Genomic DNA, 14,549 nt, shown 5'->3' on the forward strand with positions numbered 1-14,549 from the left:
TATCTTTTTCTAAAATAAACACCAGAAAACAGCAACCTCTTGCACTTTATATTTTAGTGGTGGACTTGTGTTAGGTGGAAGTGTTAGGTTTGCAGTTGGGCTCACTGATCTTGAAGGTCTTTTCCAGCCTAAATGATTCTATGATTAATTTGCAACAGTTTGCATTTACTCTGCTGCAACTGTTTGCTCCCTCAGCAATGATAACCACCTTAGCACTGCATCTATCACATGTCCCCTTTTCTCTGCTGGGACTTTGCTATAGCCGCTCTCCCCATTCTTTTGTCTCTATGCTTTTCCTTAAATGTCTTTAGAAATGAAACTATTTCTCTTTCCTGTATATAGGGAACTTTGTGCCTATGGACAGTAGAAGTCCAGGCAACTACACATGGATCTTGCAAAATTGGGGTTCTCTTAGTAAAAGAGATTTGGGAAATATATGCTCATGAAAGGAGCCGAGAGATCAAAGGGGCTGTGGGGAAGCTAGGCATTATAAAGAGTAACTGTTTATTATATGGTCTCATCCTTTTAAAAAAAATAATTTACTAGATATAAATAATCCTTGGTAAAGAATGCCAATTCCCTATTGGGATGGACAAATCAGGATCTGTGGGTGTATTGTTGGCTCCTAAATTTTGTGTGTGATCAGCACCTTAAATTGCACCCTCCACGTCATCTCCCAGCACACAGTGCTGTATCACATGCTAAGCATAAACTTCCTGCTCAGCAACCTGTTCCTTCTGTCCCAGGAAACTTGTTGCTTCCCTCATCTTTGTGACTCATTGCTGCCACACTGGCTGCAGAGGGTTTAAAAGTCAGAAAATCCCATTTATGGAATATACTTTTAAGAATGGCTCCAAAGTCTTATGCCAGCCAGTTCTGCTGCCTTTTGCTCTTTAGTTCACTACGTGGGATCTGCTTGGCCACAAAACAACTGTTTCTATCTCTCTCTAGATTGTCCATTCAAGGAACAATGCTGCTCCATGCTGAAGAGCCAGTGACAGGAAGGAAACAGACCTCCACTGAAAAATGTTTAGAGAATATCTTTTAACTTACAAGAAGCTCAAGGCCATTGCAAGTTTCTGTACCAACCCGCACTCAGAGCTAGGACATAGTGTTAGATCAGATTGCTCAGAGCCACACCCAGCAACTTTTTATTACCCCTGAGAATGGAGCCTCCACAGTCCCTCTGAGCAGCCTGTCTCCACGTTTGACCAAGCTTTCTGTAAAAATTTTGTTTGCAATTGTCTAACTTGAATTTCTGCTGTTGTTACTTCTCTCCACTGTGCCATGTCCTCTCTCTGCCGGTATGTCCCCTTCAAGCCTTTGTACACAACTCTTAACTTGGCATTTCCGGAGATGCTCTCTCTTTCCTTGGATCAATCTCCCACTGGATTTGTTCTAACAAGATGTTTGGATTTCTGCTTGACTACTAGGACCAGCTCAGTACAAAAGATTTAGCCTTTCTGTGACTCATTCCAAGGACTTTCTCCAAGTACTGTCCAGTTTTGAGAATACTGCTAGAATTCTTCCTTTGTTTTTGTTTCAATTACACATTCTCTGTTTGACATTAATGGTAACTGGAACTGCGGAGTTTGGCATTTTTTCCTTTTTTTTTTTTTTTGTGAGCTGACACTGGTCTTCCCATTGACTGAAATGTTGCTAAGTGGCATGTGCTGATTCCCTATAAAAATTTCAATACCACAGCTGGAAAATGCACAAATCTTTTTCTTTCCTCTTCTTTCTTCTAACAAAGAACATAAGAAAGGATGTCCTAGAAAGGCGCATTTCCTTGTCTTAACATCATTTTACTGAATAAATGGGTTTTTTTGGCATTTATCAAAGAGAGGCTAATTAAAAAAGAGAAGATAAAATTTTCTGATTGATGACTTCATACCATGAAAGAAAAAAAAAATATTATTCCGCCTAGAAATTACTTCTGTTTTCTAACTACTGGGAAACCCTTTAGATATATCAAATTTACTAAAATGTGGTATTCATCCCTTTGTACAAGCTTACTGTATGGGTATAAATCTTATTTTCCTAAGGGATATTAAAGTAAATGGGCCTGAAGAAGTACTGTTGAAATATTTATCTTCTTTCAGCTGTAAATTTGGTCAGAGAGTAGTTAGGATATTTGGCATTTTATATACAGAGAAGCTTTAAGTTGGCAAAGCTTCATCTCTCTTTCTTCTTCAAAGCCAAGCTCATAAACAAAGGAGCTGTTCCCAAACTGTCAGCATAATGTCACTCAGTTCCACAAAGTCACCACATCACTTCTATCCCTATAACAACTTAATATCATCTGTTGCTAATGCCTCTAAACTATTTCATTACCATCATTTTGAAAATTCTTCTGAAGTGATGACTTTAAATGCAGTCTTTCTGCAATGTTTTGCAGAAAATCACCATTTTAATGAGAAAATTTTAGAATGAGGATATATTTTATTAAATATTGATAGCACTGGCAATTTGTGATAATAAAATCATGTTTCTCACTATTAAAACATACTTTTTCATTTTGTTCTCCCTTGTTATTTTCTATTTCATATGAAATGTTGAAAAGTTTTTTATGAACCTCAGGTTTTGGATAAATAGTTTAGAAAAATTGAATGCAATTTAAGATGGACAAATGTAAAACTGTACACTTAAGTAGGAGTAATCCACGTTAGCAATGCGGGATGAAGGCTGAGTGGCTTTGTAGCTTTACTGCAAAAAGTCAGGAAGAAAATGCACCAAACCCTCCTACACCTGCAGATAAAAAAAAATAAAATTAAGAATTCTGTCTGCAATGAGCATGGAAAGGAATCCTGCTTTTATTGTGACCACTCATCAGGCTGGAATCGGAGGCTTTGGAATGGCACTTCACGATTGATTTGGTTCAGTTGGAAAGAATCCCAGGGACACCAGTGTAACCAGTCTGAGGTTTAGGAATTAGTCTAAGGTTAGCTGTCATGCAGAGCTGTAGGTGTGATATTGCCTTGCAAGGGGGGCCTGCGTGGTGACAAGATCACAACGTTTATCATCCTGGCACAAAGAGTAGCTGCAAGAGTGGAAGAAACTCCAGTGGGTGGGAGAAAGACTTGGGGCTTGATGTAGGTGAACAAAGGTGGAAAAGCTCAGGGCAAGAAATTCATGACTAAGTGGTGAGCCATGCTTTGGCAGAAGGAGCTCTGGCAGGAACATGCTGGAGAACAGAGCTGTAGTGGGGCTTGAAATAAAGAAAGAGATCTAAGAGACTGTGGGAGAGAGCAAGGGAACCATAAAGAGGAAAGGCAGCCAAACAGCAACCAGTAGAGCAGGTTCACAACTCACTCATTCAAATTTCCATCAATCCCTTTCCTCCTCACCAGCTATAGCCCACTAATGCCTGACAGGGCAGAATTCTAGCCTAGAATCTCACAAACAGGGAAAAGGGCCAAAGTGGCCCAGCAGGGAAGGAAGAGAAGAAAGGATGGGACCAGAAGCAGGACCTGAAACTAAACACCTCAGAAGAGGTGTTTCTGCTCCTCGTTTGCTCATCCACAAGTGACCAGATGAGCATCCCACAAAGCGACATGTCCCTGCACTGTGAATTGTGACTATTACTGAGACTCATAACAAGATGAGACAGTATGACTGGTTTGGGTTAACTTCATGCTGATGGAAAGTCAAAAGCCTGTGTTGCCTATTGCTGTGGGAATAAAATCTCCTGAGAGCTTTTTTCAGGTTGACCACCAATTGCTAGTGCTCTGTGATCACGCAGTCCCAAAGAGTTTCACCAGCCTTCAAAAAACAGCACGGTTACAACAATGCTGAGTGAAAGCATCAGCCAATTTCCTCTTTGGGTCAGGACTCCTATGATTTATCTGTAGAAACATCATACAGACTTTTCCAAAAGTAGGAAGAATGGATTCATGCTTGTCACGTCTTTCTTCCTAGGTAAATTTAATGTCACAGTGACTCCTGGTTTTCAGTTCCTAACAGAGGATGTGATAATCAGGTGGACAGGTCTGAATGCATGGAAAATATATCAGCATGATGGACCAAATCTTATCAGTTGTGCTTGCTAATGGCTTTGATGTCTTACAGCCTTCTCTCAGGATTTGCATGCCCCCGTGACCAAATAGAATGGGAGAAAAAGGATGCAGCAGCATTTCCACATCACCTTCCTGCCTCCCAAGCACTGAGGAACCTCTCTGAAAGCAGTGACCTTAACTGCACTCTCTCTCCTGAAACAGATTCTGTTTGATGGGGAGAAAGAGAAGACAGGTTAGAAGTTGTGCCTGTGTGCTTAAGAAGAAACCTCCCCTTCTGTTCAGGAACTCTGCAGGAGTTTCAGACTCAATTGCATCACGCTTGCCACTTCAAGGCCTTCAGAGACTGATCACACACTTGGAAAATATTAAATCTAACTGACCCTGACATGGTTATCAGTGTAACTCAACCTGTTTGACAGCCTCCTTCCTCAGGGTTCCTCCCTGTACTCGGAAATGTCTCTGAGGAAAGAGCAGGCATTTCTTCCCAATGTTATTCAGAGTAATAATTGCTTGTTTTGAAAGGAGGCACCTCTTTACATTTTCTGTGGGAATGATGCAATTCAGTATTTCATACAGTGGCTTCATTTTTTTGCTTTGTGTTAGAATTAGTTTAAAATACTCCCTAAATGAAGAAATGTCGTCTTACATCTAGTCTTTTTATAAATGATGTCCTTTTCATATATTTTCAATTTCTTTGTTATCATCCTGGATCTGATTCATGGAATAGCTCCTGTGGTGAGGATGAAAATGACTCTGCCCCTGGCTTGGGTTTCTTCAGAAGACATTCCGCTTGGTGTGAAGAAATAAGCATTAATAGACTAACATGGAAATGCAAATTTCTATATTGCCAACAGTTAACTCACTTGAGCTGTGGGAAATACAGGCTCAAGTTCCAGCTGTAATGAAAATGTACCCCATGAAATGCACAGGGAGAGTGCCTCAGGCTGCACTGACCTGCCTCCAGCCCTCTTGATCCAAAATGTCGTTCCTGAGGTTTGCTGAAGGTACACTTGCCACTAGGGAATTATCTCCCCACCTCCTTGTCACAGACATCTTTTTATGAAAAATCCTTTCCTTAGGATTTTTCCTCTTGAGAAGCTGAGAGGCCTCAGGAACAAAATGTAAACATTGATTATCTGCTGCTGTGGAAAGCAACAGGTGGATCTGTGATTGGTCTCATAGAGTTGTTTGTAATTAATGGCCAATCACAGCCCAGCTGGCTCGGGCTCTCTGTCCGAGCCACAAACCTTTGTTATCATTCCTTTCTATTCTTAGCTTAGCTAACCTTCTGATGAAACCTTTTCTTCTATTCTTTTAGTATAGTTTTAACGTAATATATATCATAAAATAATAAATCAAGCCTTCTGAAACATGGAGTCAGATCCTCCTCTCACCTCATCCTAAGACCCCTGTGAACACGGTCACACCTCCTCTCACCTCTCCTTTGAGAATTCAGATTTTGGGGCATCCAGCTGCTGCTGTAACCAGGGTTTTTAGCAGCTTACCCGTGGTTTATATTACTTAAATGGCAATTTGAACCAATGGGTACCAAGCAGCTTAATCTTTTGGAGCTGGGGGAAAACAGTCATTGCTAGTGGTGTCTCAATAGCATCTGTGAGAGCAGCAGGGAGTCCAAAGTTCTGTGTTTACACAGAGTGGCTAGCAAGCAACCTCTGGCATCAGGTACTGTGTAGCTGAAGGTAGTAAGCATTCAGTTTGGAAGCGATGGCAGCAACTCCATCCTTGTGTCCATCCCTGTGTCAGAGGCACTGTGATCAGAGCTCGTCTCACTGATGCTGCAAACATGCCACCCTCACTGCATATCACAGTGTGCTGGATGGCCTTAGGTTCCCGTGAGAAGTCATCTGCCCAAGTGTGGGCACCTGCTTCGTAAATGTCAGCTATTGAATGAGTCATCCTTGGTTGTCTTCACCAAGGACACTCAGAAAAGATTGTTAGGGCATCACTATCCCACCCACAAACAGTCATCTAAAATCAGTTTTTTATACTGCATCCTACAAGTTTCTAGACAGTAAAACTGGAGATGTTCAAAGTCAGTGAGTGTCACCCGGAATGTCAGATGTTCTCAGAATGCCATTGCATTTTCTATAGGCTTTCCAGCAGTTATTTCTTAATCCTTGTGATGGAGCTTTTAACAGATGAATTTTTTTGTAGAATATTGATTCTGTCCTTTAGCCAAAAAGGCATTTTTTTTTCCTAAAGTTGTTTTAGAAATGTCAGGGAACTTCCAGCAATTGACAGTATTGCAGGTAGCCGGAATATAAAAGGGAAGAAGGGAAGACACCACCTCTGTTATGTATTTATGAACTTCATGACTACTGTAGTGTTTAGAAAGACACTTTTAATAGAATTACTGGATTTAAACTGCTGCAATCTTATGACTTCCAAATTCTCCACACCTTCTACACAGTTACACAAAAATATGTATAAAAGTCCCACCAGATCAGATCTTTCCATCCACACTAGTGGTTACATTTTTACAGCATTGTGCATGGATTTGAACAATTAGTATCAGGCAAATGGCTAGGTAGAATCAGGGCCTTAGCACTGGAATCCTTACAGGAACAGCTAAAATACAGAAAACCTTGAAAAGTAATATAATTGTTTTTCCAGGACTTAGGAAAAAGTGTAATTTATCTTGCAGCACTTGAAAGTCCACTTCAACAGGTTAGCCTTGTTGAAGGTCTTTGAAGCTCTCAGAGATAGAACAATCTAAAAAGACAATCAGGGTCTGGCCTTTATAGTATTTGGTGCTAATGGAAGAAGATGGATTGGTGAGCTATGGGCATAAATCTTTGCTTTAGCCATAAGGAAAGTCTGACAGCAGGACACACTCCTCTGAAGTGTGATGATTACATGCCTTAGTCTCCTCACAGATAGGTCCAGATTCTGAGCTCAGCAAACACAAAAGATAATGCACATATTTAAGTAAGCAGCTTGGGATATGTGTTGCAGCTTTTGAATATACTCTCAATGCAGAGTAGCAACAAAAATTTTAAGAAAATTTTGCCCTTAGGAAAATGTTGAGGGTGGTCAGAACTTTTGAAGAGGTTGCCCAGAGAGGTTATGCATTTTCAACACTGGAGATGCTAAAATTATGATAGAATAACATTGAGAAATATCTTAAGCTTTGAAATTGGATCTAACTTCAAAGCTGAACCTGCTTTAAATGGATTTTTGAAGGAGCTGACCTCCAGAAATCCCTTCCAGTCTAAATTATTTCATGTTTCCTATTTACTAGTTTCAGCTTGCCTGACCTTACATTTAATGCAACCATTATGAAATCAGTAAGTTATTTGGAATCTGTGGCACTCCTCTCACTTTGAAAAGGAAGTAGCTCTAAATTTCTATTTATAATTCCACTGGTGACTTCTTACCCTTAGACTGAAGCTAAACTTGCTGTTGCATACCAATTACACATTTTGTGCTAACAGTGTTAATTAATCCATGTCTGCAACAAATCTCTGCAGCTCCTTGCAGGCTGCCTTTCTTTTCTTGTTTTCAGCATTAGTGTGGTACATAAATTCTGCAGGTTGAGAGCTTTAGGAGGTCCCTTTTGCTGTAATTTTCTAATCATGGATAAAAGTATACTTACACTGAATATTAAAGAATATTTGTTCTTCATTCTGACATCCTATCAGGGTTGTTATTACAGAATTATTAAGCAACTGAGGTGAAAAGTGCCATTGCCCTCTTTTACCACATGCAATGATTACAGCCAGTTGTATAAAGCAATACTCCTTTCCCTAGGCTCTGTTCTCAATTGCACCGAGGCAAATTCAATTCAGAACATGTACATTCAGTTCCCAGAATAGTCCCTAGGTGAAATTCAGCAATAACAAGTGGTTGCATAAAGCTAATTCTGCATACGAGGCTCTCAGACAACCCAGCAAGTCTGTACTGATTTTAAATTTAATAGGTGTTTAATAGAATACACAACCAGTCTGGGAGGGTTTAATGTGTAGGACAAGAAGGTACTAATATAACAGTGAATGTCAAAGCAGGCTGGTCCTACATTATGATTCTCATCAGCTCAGAAAACTTATTTTGCAGAGAGTCTAATATTGTTGTGTGTTAATGTTAATAATTGCTCTTGATTACATTGAAATTGAAATTATTTTAGAAGCAGATAAAAGCTGATATTATTCAGTTCATCATTAAGAATGCTAAATTTAGAAATGTGTAGGAAAATCACATGTCTGAAGTATTTTCATACTCCATGGAGATCTAGTCAATGGAGGCTTGGAAAGAACTCATCTCTAGGGACTGGGACACAATTCATTTACTCTCCCACAGGTAGTATTGGAGATGCCTTGAGCCATCTGAGACATCTGTACAGAGGTCCCTTCTCTTCTCCAGACTGAACCCCAACTCTCTCAGTCTGTCTTCACAGGAGAGGTGTTCCAGACCTGTGATGCACTTAGAAGCTCTCCTCTGGACTCACTCTAGCAGGTCCACATCTTTCCTGTGCTGGGAGCCCAGAGCTGATGCAGCCCTGCAGGTGGGCTCTGAGCAGAGCAGAGGGGCAGAACCCCCTCCCTGGCCCTGCTGCCCACCATGGGATGCAGCCCAGGACACGTTTGGCTCTCTGGGCTGGGAGAGCACGTTGCTGAGACATGTCAAGCTTGTCATACATCAGCACCCCCCTGTTGTTCTCACCAGGGATGTTGTTGATGGTCACAGCAGTTGTGCAGCAGCTACCCTCTTGGAGTAAGACAAGAGTAAGTCACTGTGGAGACAGCAGACCAATACCCCAAGACTGCTTTCTCAACCACCTGACTGTAGCACAACTCTCCCTGCTATAGCATTTTCCTATCTAGATTATTTTCTTTTTTTTTTCTTAAAATATTTTATCTGCTTATGACAGGTATCAGCAAAGTGAGAGTATCCTCTCTACCTCAGCTGGCCGGGTTTTCTTTCAGTAAAGCATTCCCTTGGCAAGGACAAGGCTTGGAAATGCTAAGAGGATGTGGTGATCCCCCCCTGTGGCTGCTGGCCACATGCTGACCCTTGGTGGGTCACGGCACTCCAGGGCCACGCAGCTCGGTGGCTGCGCTGCTTGTGCTGCTCAGTTCTGAATCCTTCTCAGTGCATGGTTACTGACACTGGCCTTCTCAAAGGACTTGGGTGCCTCATTGCAAGTGGAAACTTGACTTAGGGAATTAACAATGAGCTCCATGGAGCAACATTCCTAACAGCAGCGATGGGCTGTTTACTGAAAGTGAAAAATAAATATAATGTGTTAAAGAGACATGGGAGTGTATAAGAGGAGTAACATTGGAAGACAGTAAATATCCCAAGACAGCCCTGGTACTGCTCACAGTCATGGACAACGAAAGGATGAAGAGAAGCTCCTGGAAAAACAGACAGACACAATAAAACAAAACAGACAGCATTCTTCATACTCAGTCTCTCAATCTGTTCAGCCTCCAATATGTTACTTTGTGAAAAATGGAGGCAAACACTTTTTTCTTTAAAAAAAAAAGACAAACTCAGAACCAACCCACCTAGAAGTTGTTTTCTAAATACAGCTGTAAAAAGAAGGGAGCTTCCAGGTTTACTCAAAAAAGAGAAAAACCAGACAACTCACCTAACCTAGCCAGAGAAACACAGAACAATTCACAGTAAATCATGAATGTGCTAAACATGCCAGTAAAACATGAATACAAAGTAACATTAGTCAGTGATTCACTGTAGTGTTATCAGTCTCTTTTCTCTAAGAACCCTGCACACACTGTAGTTTTTATGCCTGAGGGGCAAGCATCACCTTATTTTCATGCTTGCTGCACTGTCAAACTCTAAGAACTAGTCTCCATCAGCCTGTGTTGAGGTTAGTGGAAGGATTTAGGCTCTTGTTGCTGTGGTTCAGCTGTCTGATATTTTAAGGTCTACTTTAGGATGAAGTCATTCATTCTTATTCTCTATTTCTCTCCAGTAGCTATAAAGGGTCCCTATAGAGCATTTGAGGCAAGAAACTCGTATTCATATTGTTGATATCTGGAGTGAAACTGGGCCCTGCTTTGCCACTCTGCGGCTGTCTGTGCTGGACAGCAGGAGCATCAGCTCAGCAGTGTCTGGTTGCTGGTTTTGGCAGCAGCTCGGGCTTGGTCCTTGCTGCGCAGCTTTGGGCTCCACCCAGGGCCCGTTTTCCTCCCCAGGAGAGCCCTGGGGGCTGAGAGAAGCACCAGCACCAGGCTCTGGGGAAAAGTAAGCCTTTGGAACATGGCCAGTCATGGGCCTGGGAAACTCAGGAGCTATGATTACTGCAAGTCTGAATTCACTTGCAGTCTGGGCTCTGGCATGTGGCTGTTACTCTGCTGGCCACACTCTGCATCTGGATACCACTGCCAGGCCTTGTGAGGCCAAGGAGAATGACCATCACAGAACAGACTGGCTGTAACTTTGCACCTACAGACATGCCTGCTCCTGTTCACATCTGGCTTTTATTCAAATGTGGCCGCTAGTCTTTCCCAGGCATGCCACTGACAGCCTGGGGGATGAAAACTGGGGCTCCTGGACACCAAGCAGGCTGCAACTATCATCTATCACATCAGTCTCAAGGACTGTCATTTGTAGTTCCTTGCTCCCTGGCATCTCATTCCTTGACCTACCCAGAGGACAAACACTATCACTAAATGATTCCCTAATACTTCAGGAAGTTGTTTAGTGACTAGTACTAAAATACCTAATGAATAATCATGACAATTCTTTAGCTGCTCAGAGTCCCTCCTCCCTATTTAAGTCCCTTAAAGCATTTTAGAAATGTGCAGGGACTCGGACTGACTCTGACAAGATTCTGAATCCTGTCGTAAGAAATGAATGGCCCTTTTCTATTTTCCAGGTGGCATCCCTAATGATCAGAAAACAACTCAAGCTCTGTCAATATTATAAGAACAATTGTTGTTTTATTCTTTTTGGTGGGTACAAAAACCACAGTTTCTTACACAGAACAAGATTATAAATAATATCTGTAACATGAGTGACCCGTAGTCTCTTTTGATTCTACACTGCAGACTGATGAAGTACTCTAAACATTTTATCATTTTGTTTCTTGTATTAGACAGATGCAAATCTGTGGAACACGGAATGATGGAACAGAATGAAGGTAACAGCAAACAAGAGGATGACCAACAACTTTTATAAAAAAAAATTCTCTGAATTTTATTACAGTGATGGCATTTTATATCAATTATTGCAATGATTTTTCCCTAAGATGGTTAGAAAAAAGAATTGTGTTGTCCTCTACTGAATTTACATCAGTTAAAAAGCAAGCATGTTTCAATATTTCTCTTTTTCCAAAGAAAATGTAAATAATTTCTTTATTTTTTTTCACAGGATTTACATATTTATTATTTTTTTATCACAGTTTAGTGATTCATTTCTACAGCTGAACAGCTGAGTATTCTTCCATTGTATATATTGATGTTCTGGAGACACAGGTTAGCATGTTCATTGACTTCTATAGCTATTTTTCTCTCTGTCAAGACAAAGACCAAAATGGTGTCCTTTCTGAGCATGTTCTTCACAGTTTAATGCGCTAAATTGGCAAGTCTTATTAGTTTTAAGTCCACTCAAGTGAAATTTGTTGCTGTTAATACACCCTTCCCAGCCCCCTCCCCCCAACAAAACTAAATTATGAATTTTCCTGATATAAAATCTGAGTTTGGGTTTCCGAGCTGAGCTCATGCACACATTGTTGCTGATGATGTCTGGCGCATTTGGACGTACTTCCCTTTCTCAGCCAAATTATTAGTTCATCAATGACACTCCCATGTCGTTACAGTCTGTGCTGTGTTCCCATCAGTCACCAACACAGTTTGATTAAGGCACTCAATTAATTTTTTGGTTTTTATGGTAGGTCCGATGCAATTACAGCCAATCCTGAACTTTGTCTAATTGCAGTTCCGGTGTGCACGGCCTTCGGGCAGTCGGGAGTCAACACGCGTCCGTTCTCTCCCACGCTCCCTGTGATGGATAATCTGGCTTTGTTTCTTATGGCTTCAGAAAAGGTAAGCTGGGTTTGAAGAAAAAGCAGAAGAGAGGAGAGTGTTATAATGTTTCTGTCCTTTGACCAACCAGGACACAGCAAACACCAAAATATTAAATTTTAGACATCTGCATTTTTTCATGTTAACGTTAAATATAGAAATAGTAATCATCATAAATATAATACATAGCACTTAAGTCTACTGGGGAAAAAAGACTAGCAATTCTGAGGATCAATTTCATTACAATAAATTGCTACTGATTTAAATAAAAAATCTGAATTTGATAAAGAAATTAACTGAAGAGGTAATACCTTCATCTAAACTGCTTCAAGCTAGATTTAAATACAGTGAGAAGACCTTTCGGAACCTGAAAGCATTAGCATCTGTGAATGAAGTCATGCAAAGATGTTTATAGGCTTTGATCTTCAACTAGGAATGTCAGGATTAAATATAACTACTGAAAAATTTTTATAAATTGCAATAACTTTACCAGCTATCTGGCTATTCTGTCATTCAAATCTAAAGAAATTATTACTTATTTTCACAATGGAAATATTTAGTATCAGGAAATCTGAGAACTGCCTTCAAATTCCTTACATATATATATATTTTCCTACAATTAGAGAAGGTGATAACTTTCAAAGAAAATGTAATTTATTGAGAGAAAATGCAGTTTTATACAGTTTTCTACATTATGTACAAATTTCACATAGGAAGGTTTAAATTTTTGTTCCTTAAAAATCTTCAGTTTCAGCTAAATCAGAAAAAAATATGTTGTTTAGGGACTAAATTACTCAAGCAAAAAATCTGGATTTGTTAAAGGATTTATAAGTTATGCCATCTAACTTTAGTCATCAAAAAATCAGTAGCTAAATACAAAAATCCAATAGGGCTCTCTCAAGTGATTATAAAAAAAAAGACAAGATGACTAGTTTAAAGTAAATGATTTCCAGCTTACTAAAATTAGGGTAAGTGTCTAAGGTAAAAAAATTCAACAAAGCATCCAAACTATAGTACATTAAAAGAGATTTCAGAGATAACCATGTTAAGATATTAATTAGTGGGGAAATCTGATTTCTAGTCAGGAGAAGCTATGTAAATGCAGGGATGCAATCTGAAATACTAATTGGGAAGAAAGGGAGATAGGAGCATTCACATAGGAGCAAAAGAATAACAAACATCATAAAGTCATTTTGTTTGCTTTTTTACTAATCTCTACATTTTGAACTTTATCCCTCTGAGCCCAGTTTCTCCTTCTGAGGTAGCACTGAAATCCTGAGCTGCTGTTTGATATGTGGACTTTATTTTATATATGAGCATATAGGGATGAGGAAGAGCCCTTAAAACTCCCAAACATTTCCACTGCTTCTGGTGCACTTCTGAGGAAATGCACCAGTCTAATATTGCATTGTTATCAGTAGCTGCTTCAAAAAGTTGTCAAAATTACAGCAGCTCTTTGTGGCACAGTCAGAGCTTGGATTTAAAAGCAGCTTTTCAAACCAATTACCCTAAACACTTCAGCCCTCAAAAGCACCCAAATTCAGGAAAAGGCCTCAGCTTACAGAGGACATTGTGGCATTCCCCTTATGCTGGAAAACCTTGGCTTTGGTAAAGGACATCCTTTGAAATCTTTCCCACTGTACTTTGCTACAGGGACTGTTACCAAACATATCTTGATCTAAAACAACACCCAGATACAAAAAGTGTGGCAGAGGTGATGAGGAAGTGGGGAACTGGGCCTATACATTACCAAGAACTTCAACTACTTCCCAGCTGCAAATAAGAACCTCTGCATTTGCAAAGCACAGACACAATGCAGTGTGGTACAGATCCACATGGTGCATGTCCTGAGTCCCACTGCAAATGGATACTGGTAACTGCAGACGTGCAGAGAACATGTTCTGGTCAATGGCAAGAAAAAAACTAAAGGTGCTTTAGTCTGGGAGAGGGATGAGAGTCCAAACCAGATTAGAAAGCAAACTAGGGTGGAAAAGGGACAGCTTGCTCCAGATGGGTTAAATTTCCCAGAAGGTCATAACTACCGGAGTCTCTCCAGCACATCCATCAGCTATCTGTTCATGGCCATTCAGAGCTTCCCACTGCGAAATCTGAGTCAGAGCACTCAGATTTGCATGGGATACACAAGCTCTATATAACTGTGCTAGCTCAGTCTAAATAATTTTCTGGCCATTGACAACACACTCAGGACAAAAAGACAATAAAAGGGATCTGGGAGAAACAAAAAAGATTAAAAAAAAAGAGAACAACACTTTCTCAGCAGCCTTCTGCAGAAGAACAGAAAAGCTGCGAGGAAATAACTATTGCCCTCAGTGCAAGACTAACAACAGCTCAGCAACACACCACAGGACAACTCAAACACTTACAAAGCCAGGAGGAGCAGGTCAAACTTGTACTTGGGACAGTGCCATAAAGCCAAGTAACCAGGTAGGTGTCTGCTCTGTATTCTAAACTATGCTATAGGTAACAAGCCAGGCTAGTAGTCTGCTTGACTGTGCTGCTACAA

General features: G+C 40.4%; 1 protein-coding gene across 4 annotated transcripts in view; it reads right to left on the bottom strand.

The window, feature by feature from the left end:
• Positions 1 to 10,912: 10,912 nt before the first annotated feature.
• GRIA4 (glutamate ionotropic receptor AMPA type subunit 4) overlaps positions 10,913 to 14,549 on the bottom strand; it is a 216,891-nt gene continuing 213,254 nt past the window's right edge. For 3 of the 4 annotated variants that reach the window (XM_031065982.1, XM_005417712.2, XM_005417713.2), the window contains one exon: positions 10,913 to 12,051. In XM_031065982.1, the coding sequence (XP_030921842.1) occupies positions 11,887 to 12,051 (165 nt within the window). In that variant the 3' untranslated portion in view covers positions 10,913 to 11,886. The remainder of the gene's footprint in view (positions 12,052 to 14,549) is intronic. The other variant, XM_031065981.1, reaches the window with a different exon arrangement.

The sequence above is a fragment of the Geospiza fortis genome, unplaced genomic scaffold, assembly GCF_000277835.1.
Source record: "Geospiza fortis unplaced genomic scaffold, GeoFor_1.0 scaffold16, whole genome shotgun sequence".
Lineage (NCBI taxonomy): Eukaryota > Metazoa > Chordata > Aves > Passeriformes > Thraupidae > Geospiza > Geospiza fortis.